Genomic DNA, 16,309 nt, shown 5'->3' on the forward strand with positions numbered 1-16,309 from the left:
TGGGCGCCACCATATTTGATCATTCGCAACCTGTTCGGGTGATCTTGTTGTCCGTTGATAACGGCGGACAATTTTGCTCACGGAAATATTCAAAGATGTTTGATTGTTACATACTATTAGAAAAGAACAAAATTGTTCATTGGCTGGAAAGCATTCACTAGACCAATCACATTTAGTGTTAAATAAATGGGTAGGCTGATCTGTGGAAGTTATAGTTTGATTGATCATGAACTATACAGACGTTGTCTAGCTACCACAATTGTAAATAAATTTTCAAAATATTTCTTGTAGTCAATGACATGGTCAAATATATACCCTTTGAAAATGTATTGGCCCACAGGGCTGGCTATAAAATAAAGTTGTAATTCATGTAACTAGCTAGCACCGGGCCGACGGGCCGCCGCTATTTCATACACTGAGTACAGGGAGGACTGGATAAGCTGTGCTTAACACAACTTAGAATAGATCCAGTATTCCAGCATGTCCACTTTATATGGGAGGAAACTAAGGAGAACATTAACACAACACAGTTTGTTGGCTGGAACCTTATATGTTTATAACCAGTGAGGGAGTATGGTTTTACACCGTTTTTAGCAATATTCCAGCAATATCACAGCGGGGGACACCAGAACTGGGCTTCACACATTGTACCCACGTGGGGAATCGAACCCGGATCTTCAGCGTGACAAGCCAATGCTTTAACCATAAGGCCATAATGAACTAAAATTAGTGGTTCCTTTGACTTTGTTATAACCACAGTAAACTAACAGGGTGAGATGGGTACAAAATGAGATTTTGTCCCCTGTGACAGTTATACAGCACTGGTAGTTTTAGTTATATTATATTTAGTTTTATGTCAGATAAATTCCACTTAATGTGTGAGGAAAGCACAGAGTGATGCAGGTCTCAGATGTGTGGAATGTGGGTATGTGTGTGGTGCTAGTAACATGGGATTTGAACCAGCAATCAGAGGATTCAAGGACCCCAAGGGAAACAAGTCTATGAATAGCAAATCGCAGCGCCTCAGGTGACCTTGCAACCATTAGCCTACATTTATTTGTTGTTTAACAGCTCACTCGCCAATAATTCCAGCTACATGATGGAAGTCCGAAAAATAATCATGTTCGGACCAGACAATCCAGTGAGTGATATCATGAGCATAGATCAACGCAATTGGGATATGATGAGTCAACCAAGTCAGCGAGCCTGACAACCTAATTCCATTAGTCGCTTCAACTAGAAGCATTGGTCACTGATAACTAATTGAAACCTGGGCAATATCACAGCGGGGTATACCAGAAATGGGCTCCACACATTGTACCCATGTGGAGAATCTAGCCCAGGTCTTTGCAATCGCTTTAACCACTAGGCTACCCCACAGCCCCTTCAGCTTCAAGTGAAAGTAAATCCTAACATGGAGCATGTTATGTAACCCTCAGGAAAACCCCTAGAGCCATTTTCCACTAAAAGTGACTTCTGTAAAAAAAACATGTGACTGCTTGGAAACTCTTAGAGCAAAACTGCCATCTTTTGAACATGTAAAACAATTTGGTATCATTCTGCAAGATGTTAGGCCCTTCAGAGGTATCAAAGTGGTCGATTTAAGGAAATGAAACCTACTTGCACCCAGTGCAACCTAAGGCAATCACCTTGTTGCACCAAACAAAAGCAGGTTGCACCTGCTGCTTAATATAAAATCTTACACAATGCTTCAGTTTTTGTAAAGACGGTTTAGAACAGTATAACAAAATAAATCTAAACTTTCATGAACAGTAATTCCTTCAGTGACTGTTCCTACAATAATCAGTCACTGTTCCAAGTCAGTTCCTCATCATTCTGTTTTCCAGCTGAAGTCTGTGTTCTTTGAACACAAAATATTAACATACACTGGTTGCAAGTTGATATACATTAGAAGTTGCATTTAGCAGCTTCAGGTTGCACCAGTGCAAGTTCTAAATGCTTAAATCGAGCCCTGTGTCACCAACTGTTTAATGCTTCATGAATGGATACAGTTTACAATTTGAGTGAGTGAGTGAGTTTAGTTTTACTCCACACTCAGCAATATTCCAGCTACTAGTATATGGTGGCGGTTGGTAAATAATCGAGTCTGGACCAGACAATTCAGTGATCAACAGCATGAGCATCGTACTGCGCATTTGGGATACAATGACATGTGTCAACTCAATCAAGTCAGCGAGCCTGACCACCCGATCCCGTTAGTCGCCCTTACGACAAGCATAGTCGCCTTTTGTGGCAAGCATGGGTTGCTGAAGACCTATTCTACCCTTGATCTTCACAGGTAAGTTTACAATTTGAAGTTATAGTACATGATAAAAAGGTTATCAAAGGGATTTGTTATATCATCACCTTATCAACCTGTAACTACAATATCAGGTGTCTGGACTTCAGTCCTTAGGGTGATACTGGAGGTCCTGGTCTGATATTGGGTGACTGCTATATAATAACCTCTAAATATAACACATCTAAAAGTGTTATTCAAGAGCTGTACTTTCAATGAGGTGAGGTGAAATTGGGTTTAACGTCATGCTTGAGAATATTTCGCTCATATGACGACATGCATGCGTATGTGTGTGTATGTGTATGTGCGGCTGCTTGTACTAGCCCAGACTGAAGCTGGTTTTATAGTGCTAGCTCACTGAGATACCATGCAGTGAAGCATGAATACCCCACTCAGACACATTATACTGACTCCGAGCCAACCAGTCCTTGTTGTACCCATTAATGCCAAGAGCCAGGCAGGGACCAACAAGTACCATATTTTAATGTCTTTTGGTATGACGCAGTCGGGGATTGAACCCGCGACCTTCCACTCCCCAGGCGGACGCTCTAACCACTACACCACGGAGGCGGTCCTTACAATTTGAAGTTATAGTACATGATAAAAAGGTTATCAAAGGGATTTGTTATATCATCACCTTATCAGGTGTCTGGACTTAGGGTGATACTGGGGGTCCTGGTCTGATATGGGGTGACTGCTATATAATAACCTCTAAATATAACGCATCTAAAAGTGTTATTCAAGAGCTGTACTTTCAATGGATATCTTCTAATGTGAATGATCATTAAGTTGAGATGTACATGCTTTGTTTCATCTCACCATTGTCCTTTCCAGTTTCTCTGTCATCATTATTACATCGACAAGACATTATATCAAACCCTATGCAATATGTGACTACAACATTTATACAACAATTTACTGTGAATATGTTGGTAGGATTAGACACTCGTGAGTGTAGCACAACACTGTGGTCCTCTGTGACAGTTATACATCACTTTTAGTCATCCGATAAATGAGAAGCCATGCTGACAGTATGAAGTATATGCAATATAGCCAGTTATACAACGGATATAGTAAACACATAGATATATGTATATATAAGATTCACATGGACAATATCAGTCACTAGACACCAGCAGGCACAGGGATCACACAATGCCTACCAATACACCGATCCCGGCGAGTTCTAGCAAGCTGGGTTCCAGAGGGGCATCTAAGCTGGGGTCTTTTCAAAGCACATAAACCATATTTGCAAGACCTATATGGTGCCACTGGGTAGCCTTGGTCAGCCTGAGTGTCGGTGGAGTACACTTTGGCAGGCTCTAGAAACTCCAGTCCTGGAATCAAATCAGGTCCCAACATGGCTTAGCAAGGGATTGATGGAGCTGGTCGTTAACAAAGAGAGCGAGGCCTGGTCGTGACAGTCACTTAATTGTGAATCTAATTAGTTGGGGCCCTCTTATGGCTAAATCCAAATTACCATAAGATATATGAAGGAGATTTCCGTTAATAGTGTAATATTAAATAAGATATTTTTTGGTTTTAAACAGTTAACTGATTAGGAAATATTAGATGAACGAGAAATCTTCATAGTTGCTCTTAAATTCTTAGCTGTTAAAAGACTGTATATTTGAAAATATTTTTCATTAACAAATGTGTTCTTTTAAATTACCAGGCTTACAAATTGAAGTAGATAGTCAAAATAAACAAAAAACATAACACAAAAGTGTTTGTTTTAAGAATTATCAATTTTGTGTGATTAAAATATTTTATTTTTGAAAAAGCAATCCTTTCCAATTTCATCTTGGCCTCATAGTATTTGTTTCCATCTGCCATTAGTTTACCTATCATCAAGTACCCTATCAACGTTAGTGATGTGGAAGAAGCATGAGCTCTTTAACTGCTTTTGGGTGGTATATTTCTGTAGGTTGATTTGTAAGCCAAGTAATGAAAAAGACACTCTGAGAATTTGTCACAATGACATGGACATTAAAAAAGTTCTAACCAGCACATGTCTTCTTGTCAGTCAAGCGGATCTGCCCAAATGGACAGATGCACTCGAAACTGCCCCACAAGTTTCGGCATTTGAAGTTGCAAACAGGTGGGATTTGGTCACACTCATTAATATCTGGAAGTAAACAGCCAGCATGAATACATCAAGAAACATAAGCTGCTTATACCATTACAGTGTTCAGTCATGGTCATATTCATCTTTTGGTGTTTCAAAACTGGTTTAAGACTGTCATCAGATTTCTCCCCCAGAATCCAAATGGGAGCCTTCCTTACAATCCAAAAGGGGACCCTTGAGGATCCGGGGTAGAATAGGTCTTCAGCAACCCATTCTTGTCATAAAGGCAAATATGCTTTCGTAAAAGCGATTAATTGGGGGCCTGACTCACAGGCTCGCTGAGCTTGGTTGACACAAATCATCGGTTCCCAATTACAATCAAATCGATGCTCATGCTCCAAATGGGAGCCTTCCTTATTATCCAAATGGGAGCCTTCCTTACATATAGCTGGAATATTGCTGAGTGCCGGCATAAAACTCAACTCACTCACTCGCTCACTTCCTCACAATCCAAATGGGAGCCTGACTCACCCTCCAAATGGGAGTTTTCCACAATGACAACCAAACCATCGATCTGGGTCTTGGCTCAAGGAACATGGTGAACTCTCTGCTTTGACAAAATGTAAGTTTTCATTTCAGACACAGAACCTGAGGCTTGACGATATAGTGAACATTGGTCCTCATAACAGAGGGAGTCTGGTTTTTGACATAATAGGAGGGAGAGTGAATTTAGTTTTACGCCCCACTCAGAAATATTCCAGCTATATGACATGTAAGGATTGAAGGGGTTGATGCAAATCCCTTTAGTTCAAACATACATGAACATTTTGAGATACAGTTTCAACAATAATAATGACTATCAAATGACTATGCATTCATCTCACTTGTTGTATGTTCAAGTTCCCCTTTTACCTACAGTCATATATTGTATAGCCATCTTTGATGATTCCTGGATGTTCCTGCATTCACAGAACAGATTAAAATGTAGAACCACTAATATAACCAGCTGCTGATGCTCAAAATAAACGTGAGGACATAGATTTTGTCCTGATTGTCTGACCTACCTCCAGCCCCAAAATATAGGCCCTGATGTTACCACCTCTCCATGTTAAATATGCATTTATTCGTTGTGTCATAACGAGCACTTACAATTAATAATGCCCTAATGTATATCCCTACAACATGTATTGCAACTCTGTATGTAACTCTCTTGTATGAGGCCTAAAATACAATAACCTGATCGTCTTGTCTTGCCTATTATAGGTGAGTGAGTGAATATTGTATACACCGCTTTTAGCAATATTCCAGCAATATCATGGCAGGTGACACAAGAAATGGGCTCCACACATTGTAGTTAATCAAATCTGTGTCTTCCGCATGAGAAGTCATCGCTTTAACCACTAGGCTATCCCACCCTCAGCTGGTGAATAAATGACTAACTGACTGACTGACTGACTGAGTTTGAGTTTTAGATTTTGCTTTTAGCAATATTCCAGCAACATCATGGCGGGGAACACCAGAAATGGGTTTCACACATTTTACCCATGTGGAGATTCGAACCCGAGTCTTCGGCGTGACGAGCCTACGCTTTAACCACTAGTCTACCCCACCGCCCGAATAAACGACTAACAGAACAGGTGATTGAGGGTATTGTATTTGACCTTCAACGTCCTGAGGTTCCTTCAGCTCAACTGACTCTACCATACTAGTAGTTCCTTATAGTAGACAAATGAGTGAGTGAGTGAGTTTGGTTTTACTCCGCTTTTAGCAATATTCCAGCAATATCACAGCAGGGGACACCAGAAATGGGCTTCACACATTGTACCCATGTGGGGAATTGAACCCGGGTCCTCGGCGTGACGAGCGAACGCCTCAACCACTAGGCTACCACACTGCCCCTAAATTAGGGAGGATGTCATGGCTCACCAACATAAAATGATCATGGTGCACATTGTGAGGAGTGAGCATGGTCCAACACAGATTTGAACAGTATTTAGAACTGCAAGATGTGGGAGGACAGACATGTTAACCACTTTCATGACAAGCATGAGCACAGATAAACCAAGAAACATAAGTGGACTGAACCAATATTTTGACCAATGACCAGAGGCTTTTACAGCACCTCAGACTGACTGACTGACTGAGTTTGGTTTTACGCCGCTTTTAGCAATATTCCAGCAACATCACGGCGGGGAACACCAGAAATGGGCTTCATACAATGTACCCATGTGGGGATTCGAACCCGGGTCTTCGACGTGACGAGCCAACGCTTTAACCACTAGGCTACCCCACCGCCCTACAGCACCTCAGAGTGAGTGAGTGAGTTTAGTTTTACGCCGCTTTTAGCAATATTCCAGCAATATCTCGGCAGGGGACACCAGAAATGAGCTTCACACATAGTACCCATGTGGGGAATCGAACCCGGGTTTTCAGCGTGACGAGCGAACGCTTTAACCACCAGGCTACCCCACCGCCCCACAGCACCTCAGAAGATACAGACATTCAAGTATGGCATTCTGTTCAGGAAAGGACGTCATCAGAACTTCACACACAGCATGACCTTAAAACAAGGTACATGAAATCTGTTAAACATTACTGGCCAGAGGACTCTGATTTCTGGACAAAAATCCCAACCAATCCCACAAACGAACTGAGTGAGTGAAAAGTATAAAAGTAAAATGTATTGAGTTTTTGTTTAGGAGTCCATGAAAACACATCACAATCTACCAGTTTTTGACCTTCCAGAAGACTTCAGTTGTTTGTTGTCATGGTGACCTGCCAATGTCTGGCCACAGCAAACCAGTGACTGATATTTTAGGTGACATCCCATATCCTTGTGTTCAAACCCTTACACAGCAATAACATCTGATTGACACGTTCGTTTGTCCTATTTGAAGAAATAAATCAATACCATAAGAAAATATAACCCAAATAGTCTCATAAACTTGAAACATGCTCATTTCAGACAGGTTATTCTTGATAACTGACCAACATTCACACATTAACCATACACCTTCAATATTTCATCTATATTCTGATATCCTGCAACAGGCCTTGGACATATATGAACAGTGATATATGTTGTCAAAGTACAATGGCACAGGCCATTCAAACAGATATCATTCAAGCAAATATTAAAACAATTTCACTTTAATTTAAAAAAAGTAATGAATTAATTACAGGATGTCTTAAAAACTTGTGTTGAGGGCAAGGAAAAGATTGAAGCAGTGATCAAAATATTATTAAATGGCTGATTATTGAATAAAAAGTGATATATCCCCTATACCATGTAATGTCACATGAAATGGTTGAAACGGAACAGTCAGGGGACTAATGGCCTCTGTCTTCATCCTCTACACAAGCCTTGGGCTAGTTTCTGATATTAATTTCTGACACTGGCTATAATAAATTATTGTTTAAGATGTTTACTGAGAATAAAGGATATTTTTCATAGCCTGCAGCAGAAGACTGAAAAGCCCCATGAGAAGCTTCTAAAAGAATGACAATGGGAATCCATGCAAGGTGGACACTATCTGTTGCTTAAACATTCAATAGAGACACAGAGAAGGAAGAACTAGCAATGTAGTACAGGAAGCGGCTACCCACAATGCATCACTTACCTGTACAGGGCTGCCCTGGTCCCCTTGATGCGAGGCCTTGAGGACACGTGCACTTGTAGCTGCCAGCAGTGTTTATACACCTCTGGTTGTAGTAGCACCGATGACGACGGCTTGTACACTCATTAATGTCTGCACCAGTGAGTGAATCGGGGTTTAGATCTCATTTCATCAAAATTTCAACTTGAACAGGATAAATACTCATCACTTCTGAGTCCGGGAGGCTAACAAACATGTTTTAACTGAATACTAATGTGAAACGTGATTAAGGTGAGGTGAGGTGGAATTGGGTTTACTTCGTGCTTGAGAATATTTCGCTCATATGACGACATGCATGCGTGTGTATGTGTATGTGCGGCTGCTTGTACTAGCACAGACTTAAGCAGGTTTTATAGTGCTAGCTCACAGAGATACCATGCCGCAGTGAAGCATGAATACCCCACTCAGACACATTATACTGACTCTGAGCCGACCAGTCCTTGTTGTACCCATTAATACCGAGAGCCAGGCAGGGACCAACAAGTACCATATTTTAACGTCTTTTGGTATGACGCGGTCGGGGATCGAACCCGCGACCTTCCGCTTTCCGGGCGGACGCTCTAACCACTACACCACAGAGGCGGTCCGAATCATGATTAAGCTGTCATTTTGAGCGAGTTGGTGAGTTGGGCTTATTGCTGAAGTGAACAGTATTTCAATTATATCAGTGTTTCAGCTCAACATTAGACTAACGCTTAGTCCCTGAATATATATAATTTTGATAGTAACAAATAAACAATTTAAATTGAAAAGGAGCCCCAGGGAGACCAGAGATTCAGAACTTGGCGAAATCTAGGTTTGCTTCATTTAGGGCTTTATAATTAGCACTGCAGGGAGGGCTGGGCATTAGGGAAAATATTGTGGTTCAGGGACTGTGACACACACACGCTCAACATGTGATTCTCAGGAGTCTACCACTTTCAAGAAATGGTACTGACAATTCTAGTGGGTTGAACTGGGATTTGAACCCATGATCATATTTGATTTTGTTGTGCTTAGAAGAAACCACACTGCACCGTGATTTGTTGCACCTCTGGTAACTGGGCCATCAGAGCCATTTTCACTAACATTGGGTCTTACCATGGTTTCAAATATCTGCCATATATGTTAGCAACAGCCCCATACACACAGATCTTAGACATTTAGATGACAGACCAAGGATCATAATCAGAATAATTTGGGGCTATGAACCCATGACCAGTATAACTGACTGACTGACTGAGTTTGGTTTTACGCCGCTTTTAGCAATATTCCTCCAACATCACGTCGGGGGACACCAGAAATGGGCTTCACACATTGTGCCCATGTGGGGATTTGAACCCGGGTCTTCGGCGTGACGAGCCAACGCTTTAACCATTAGGCTACCCCACCGCCCATATGACCAGTATAAGTTAAGTATGGCAACGATGTGCTTGGGACACCTACCTATACGATGTGCTTGGGACACCTACCTATACGATGTGCTTGGGACACCTACCTATACGATGTGCTTGGGACACCTACCTATACGATGTGCTTGGGACACCTACCTATACGATGTGCTTGGGACACCTACCTATACGATGCGTTTGGGACACCTACCTATACGATGTGCTTGGGACACCTACCTATACGATGTGCCTGGGACACCTACCTATACGATGTGCTTGGGACACCTACCTATACGATGTGCTTGAGACACCTACTTATACGATGTGCTTGAAACACCTACCTATACGATGTGCTCGGAACACCTACCTATACGATGTGCTTGGGACACCTACCTATACGACTGACTGACCGAGTTTGGTTTTACGCCGCTTTTAGCAATATTCCAGCAACATCACGGCTGGGGACACCAGAAATGGGCTTCACACATTGTACCCATGTGGGGAATCGAACCCGGGTCTTCAGCGCCTACCTATACGATGTGCTTGGGACACCTACCTATACGATGTGCTTGGGACACCTTCCTATACGATGTGCTTGGGACACCTACCTATACACTGTCCACTTCTAATTCTCCTGAATCCATCCTCACAGATGTTGATGCACTCGTAACTTCCACGCGTGTTGACGCACTCCTGATGTCGTGGGCAGTTGTGAGTTCCCACAATGCACTCATTGATATCTACATTGAGGACAGAGAAAAACATAGTGACTCAGAAGCAAACATAATGTTATGTTTATAAACCTACGTTAAAGAATTAGTGAGCGAGTTTTGTTTCATGTCGCATTTAGCAATATTCCAGAAATATCACGGGCGGGGGGAACCAGAAATCGGCTTCACATATTGTGTACATGTGGGGAATCGAACCCAGTCTTCGGTGTGGCAAGTAAACACATTACAGAATTAAGCTGTCAGTGCTCTAAGATCACTGTGTGTAAACTGACCCCATACATATATCAAATAACTGGAAAGTGATACCGACTCCAGCTGACAACTTACCTCTACAGGCACCCTGTCGCCCTCCAACCAGTTTGTATCCATTCCGGCAAGCACATCTGTAGCCGCCATTAGTGTTGAGGCACTTCTGGGGGCATGGCGAGTTGGGCCGCTTGCATTCATCAACATCTGACACACAAAACACAAGCTGCTGACATGATGCATTGACAGTGTGTAAAATCAGAGTAGTCAGTATGTACACCCAAAGCTCAGGTGCGAGTATGGCTTTGCACCACTTTTAGCAATATTCCAACCAAATTCTAGAAATATTACAGCAGGGGACTCTAGAAATGGGCTTCACAATTTGTACCCACGTCGGGAATTGATCCTGGTCATCAGCATTATGAGCGAATGTTTTAACCACTAGGCTACCCTACCGTTCCATCAAACCTCACCAAGATCAGGGCCATGCATATATAAGCAATAAGTCCATAGTATTGTAGATATCTTGATATCTCACATTAATCAACTTTGAGATGACTTTGAAGTGACTGACTGATTGAGTTTGGTTTTACTCCGCTTTTAGCAATATTCCAGCAACATCATGGTGGGGGACACCAGAAATGGGCTTCACACATTGCACCCATGTGGGGATTCGAACCCAGTCTTCGGCGTAACGAGCCAATGCCTTAACCACTAGGCAACCCCACCGCCCCACTTTGAAGTGAAAACCTCTTTGGTTTTAGATTTAAATGGTATTAAAAGCACACATCAAATGATAGGTTAAAAGATAAAAAAGCTGCCCTGTTTATAGAAACGAAAGAACATATCATCTGATTGTTACAAGTCCTACAAGATTTATGACACTTGATGAGAGTATTCTTATAGAGTATAAATGTCCTATGTCTGCATAGAGTAGTAGTTATTGAGCTATCAAATCCTACCATGGAATAGGGGTTCATACTTTTGTATCTGTTCAGGCCCTTGAAAAGACACGAGAGAGTGGATGCCCTGCCCAACTGTCAAAATTTCAGAGAACAAGTTCACATTTTTTGGTTATCATGTGTTTTTGGAAGAAAACCAGTAGTTTGGGGCAATAACAGCCCCTCTTGGCTGACCTGGGCTCTGTTCCTTCATCAAGTGATGAACTGCCACAACTTACCCACACATCTTCCGTTAGGTGAGAGTGTGAAGCCTTGAGTACACGAGCACCCGGAAGCTTCCAACCAGGTTCTCACACACATGCTCACATGTGTCCGGCTGTTCCTTGCACTCATCAATGTCTACACACAGACACAACATAGGGAAGATATTTATATTCAGTTCAGTATATGTATATTCAGTTCATGATATTTACAAGATTTTCTTCTTCATAGTTAATGCCACACTCAGCGATATAAGATCATGGTCAGTAAAGAATTAAGTCTGCACTTGTCAATGTAGTGACTCACACCAACAATCCACACTGTAGGGATATGATATCAAAATCAAGTCAGGCTTGACAACCTGATCCATTTGGAAACCCCTCTTAACAAGCAAAGAATACTGGGCCCTTTACTCTTGCCAGAAACCTCAGTGGAACAAAGATAATGGTAAGGGACACATATTCTTACCCAAAATCTGCACAGGTAGAAACAGCAAGGATGGATGCACTACAAACCTTGGCACTCCAGGCCATTGAGAGCCCTCTTGTAGCCAGCAGAGCACTGGGCCAGACACTGGTACGACCCGATGGTGTTCACACACTTCTTGTTGATAGGACATCCATCAATGTTCTTCTGACACTCGTCAATGTCTACAGTACAACAGGGCAATTATTTCCTGGTTAGATAACAGGGTACTTGGCTAAAACTATTGCCATGAACAGTATGCCAAGTAAAACAAGCATTGTCACTTAGGTGACATAATCCCCCGCTGCAAATTATCAAATCAAACTTAAAAAGTAATGAAAGTTTAAGATGAAGTTAAATGTCAACAAAACATGACCAGTCAACCTCTCTTGATATCTTCTCTTTAGTTGTTCAAACACACACATATTTTCAAGACTGACTTTGACCTTGACATGAATGTCATAGTGTATGAAATATGCAAAAATGGTACTAAAGAAATTGATTATTGAAAAACATTCAAGGGAAGTCTTGAAATTACGGAAGCGTAGTAGGGCCACGGTGAAAAAATATTTGGGGTCAATATCTCCTACGTATGACTTAATATCTCCTACGTAGGAATTAGTATCTTCTACGTAGGACATACTATCACCTACGTAAGACATTATCTCCTACGTAGTACTTAATATCTCCTACGTAGGACTTAGTATCTCCTACGTAGGACTTAGTATCTCCTACGTAGGGCATAGTATCTCCTACGTAGGGCATACTATATCCTTTTTAAGGATGGTTATTAAAGTTGAGAAATGCTTGGCTATGCAGGAGGTTAGATAGTTGAAATGTGAGTCAGTGAATATTGATGACACTAACGCAGTGTTACTATACAGTGTTATTGTGTGTGTATTACATTAGGGTGACGTGGACCCTGTTCTAATTGCAGTTATGGAGGTTTGGGTATGGTTATGTTTAATGTATATAACTAAGTCAGTCAGTCAGTCAGTCAGTCAGTCAGTCAGACAGACAGACAGACAGACAGACAGACAGACAGACAGACAGACAGACAGACAGACAGACAGACAGACAGACACACACACGTGGGTGGGATGAGGTTGTGATATGAAACTCGGGTTATAACACGACCTCCGCAAGTTGTTGCTTGTCTCGAAGGGGCTAGGTTGGATCGGATGCAACGTTCGTTTGCGGCTTTTTTCGTAGTTGTTTACAGGTTGACTTGACTGGGGTGGACAAGTGTTGAGTGTGGCGTAAAACAATACGAAATTCAAAAGGCAAAGAATTGTCATTATATTTATTTGTATAAATATAAGGGGATACGTACACATAGACTGCCACCGATAGTCTGAGACACGTCTGTACACACAGATTATTATTCATGTGCAATGACCTCTGAAATTCCAACACATAATAGTAAAGTGTAACAAAGTGCAACATATAACAGTGAACTAACTGCAACCCGTAATAGTAAACTGAACACAAGGCAGAAAAGTATAACAGTTGGTCCAACACAGTAATGTGCAACAATTAGTTGAACACATGCCTCTAATAGTGAAGGAAACAGTAGACTCTAACAGTACATGAAACACATGATAGTAGACACTAACAGTAAATGAAACATAACTGTAGACTCGAATAGTGAATGAAACAGTGAAACAGGAGATGTGTGTGCGTGTCTGGGGATTTAAGTCGACCGTTTCAGATTAATCTATATAAACGTATATCGATCATCTCCTACAGGAAATATTAAGTACTACGTAGGAGATACTATGTCCTACGTAGGAGATACTAAGTTCTACGTAGGATACACTAAGTCCTACGTAGGAGATATTAAGTCCTACGTGGGACGTAGGAGATACTAAGTCCTACATAGGAGATAGTTAAGTTCCTACGTAGGAGATACTAAGTCCTATGTAGGAGATACTAAGTACTACGTAGGAGATATTAAGTACTACGTAGGAGATAGTAAGACCAAAAAGATTTTTCACCGTGGCCCTACTAGGCTTCCGTATGAAAATCTATGAAGAAAACCCAGTGAATTCATGTTAACATGCTGAAATCTTCAAAGTGTCGCAGTGACCTTGAAAATTATGTGAAGGTCACCAAAATGGACTGGGCCCTGCACCTTCATTAGATGAAGCATGGTGTCAAATATGGAAAAAATCCAGTGCATGTTTTTTGCGATATCTTGCTGACTATCTTAACATGCAATTTAACATGGTGAAATCTTCAAAGTGTCTTTTTTACCTGGAAAATTAAGTGAACGTCACCAAAATCGACTAGGCCTTGCACTTTCCCTAGATGAAGCTTGGTGTCAGATATGAAGAAAGTCTAGTGAATGGTTCTTGAGGTATCTCGCTGACCATCTTAACATGCAGGTTAACACACTGAAATCTTCAAAGTGTCACTGTGGCCTTGAAAATTAAGTGAAGGTCACCAAAATCAACTGGGCCCTGCGCCTTCCCTGAATAAAGCTTGGTGTCAAATATGAAGAAAATCCAGAGAATGGTTCTTGAGGTATCTCGCTGACAAGCATAACATGCAGGTTAACACACTGAAATCTTCAAAGTGTCGCCATGACCTTGAAAATTAAGTGAAGGTCACCAAAATCAACTGAGCCCTGCGCCTTCCTTAGATAAAGCTTGGTGTTGAATATGAAGAAAATCTAGAGATATCCTGCTGACAAGGGTAAAACGTTAAAGTCCCATTGTGACCTTGAAATTAAGGTCAAGGTCACCAAACCTGACTGGGACCTTTCTTATACCGGTGATGAACCTAGGTACCAAATATGAAAAGAATCTAGTCAACGGTTCTTAACATATTCCAATTTGTACGTACGGACGGAAGGCTCCTAATACAATAACTAACCCTTCACCTGTACAAGAATCTAGCACATGCCCTTTCCATCCAGAGGACTTACCATTCTTCCTCTACAAGATATTTGTAACACCCTTCACATCTGCAGGATATTTAACAATTCTTCACATTTAAACCACATTTATACATCCACTCAGGTCTACAAGGTATCTATAGCACACCCTCACCATCCAGAGGACTATTTTCAAACACTCCAATACAAAATACATACACCACTCACTCTACAGGATATTTATACCACCCCTCAGGTACAAGTGTTCCTTTATTTCCAGAATTTCACTGACAGTGCAATACGTATCTTTGTGAAGAAACCTGGACAAGATAAAGGAACACTTGTATTTTCATGTGTTCCCTTATTTATTTCCATGAGTATATCTTGAGGTCATTTATACCACCCCTCACCAATTTCAGAACATTTATACCACCCCGCACCTCTTCAGGACATCTACACCACCTCTCACCTCTTCAGGACATTTACAACACCCCTTACCTCTACATGATCGGCCATCAGACTCCAGGGTGAATCCTACAGGGCAGGAACAGGAGAAGCTACCAGGTGCATTGTGACAGAAGTGACTGCATGGCTTGAGGCGAGAACACTCATCATCATCTGAAAACAGCAGCACCCTTAACTTGTGCATGTAGCTGGAGGGGACACTAAATATATAACAAAGATTAAAATTTTAATCATGAACTTGTGTCTAATTAAGGTTTCTGAGCATTTTTTCATAAATACATTGATTTGTGGAAAGAGATTCCCATTATTACCTCGGCAGAAAGATCCCTCCTCATCGTGGAAGAAACCCCGGGGGCATCGGTTACTTGGGTTACCTGAAGCAAAATTAATTTTAATTAACACTGAAGCTATATACATCTGAAAAATATTTAATCTCATTCAGCTACACCTGCATTAAAATGGCTCTCTGAAAATTAACAGCAAGTGGTGTTTTTCCCAGATGTGCAGTATATGTAAGAAATAAATATTAATCAGCTAAAGGAAAGATTATAAAAATTTGTCCTGATATAGTTTGTTTGTTTGTTGTTTAACGCCACACTCAGCAATATTCCAGCTATATAGAGTCAGTCTGTAAAATATAGTCTGAACCAGACTATCCAGTGATCAATAGCAAGAGCATTCATCTATGCTACTGGACCAGACAACCCAGTGATCGACATAATGAACATCGATCTACGCAGCTGGTATATGATGACATGTGCCAACCAAGTCAGCGAGCCTGACCACCTGATCCTCTTAGTCGCCTCTTATGACAAGCATAGATTACTGAAGACCAATTCCAACCCTGATCTTCATGGGTTTGTCCTGATGTTCACTAATATATGAAAAGGTTTATTTATGTATAGGACTCGATCATGAGTTCACCTTGTGCAGTGCTGGCACAAGGCTGAAACATTAGCTCACCTGGT

The 16,309-nt window shown here is 41.4% G+C and overlaps 1 protein-coding gene across 1 annotated transcript in view; it reads right to left on the reverse strand.

Moving 5' to 3' along the window:
• The window catches only part of LOC124286864 (hemicentin-1-like), a 134,825-nt gene that overhangs the window by 13,740 nt on the left and 104,776 nt on the right, over window positions 1–16,309 (reverse strand). The window contains 8 exon segments of the mRNA XM_046723308.1: window positions 7,988–8,116; window positions 10,002–10,133; window positions 10,452–10,577; window positions 11,551–11,671; window positions 11,840–11,853; window positions 12,049–12,183; window positions 15,375–15,494; window positions 15,653–15,715. Of these exon segments, the coding sequence (XP_046579264.1) occupies window positions 7,988–8,116; window positions 10,002–10,133; window positions 10,452–10,577; window positions 11,551–11,671; window positions 11,840–11,853; window positions 12,049–12,183; window positions 15,375–15,494; window positions 15,653–15,715 (840 nt within the window).

The sequence above is a fragment of the Haliotis rubra genome, unplaced genomic scaffold (assembly GCF_003918875.1).
Source record: "Haliotis rubra isolate DU_JTF1 unplaced genomic scaffold, ASM391887v1 Scf394, whole genome shotgun sequence".
In the NCBI taxonomy this organism is placed as follows: domain Eukaryota; kingdom Metazoa; phylum Mollusca; class Gastropoda; order Lepetellida; family Haliotidae; genus Haliotis; species Haliotis rubra.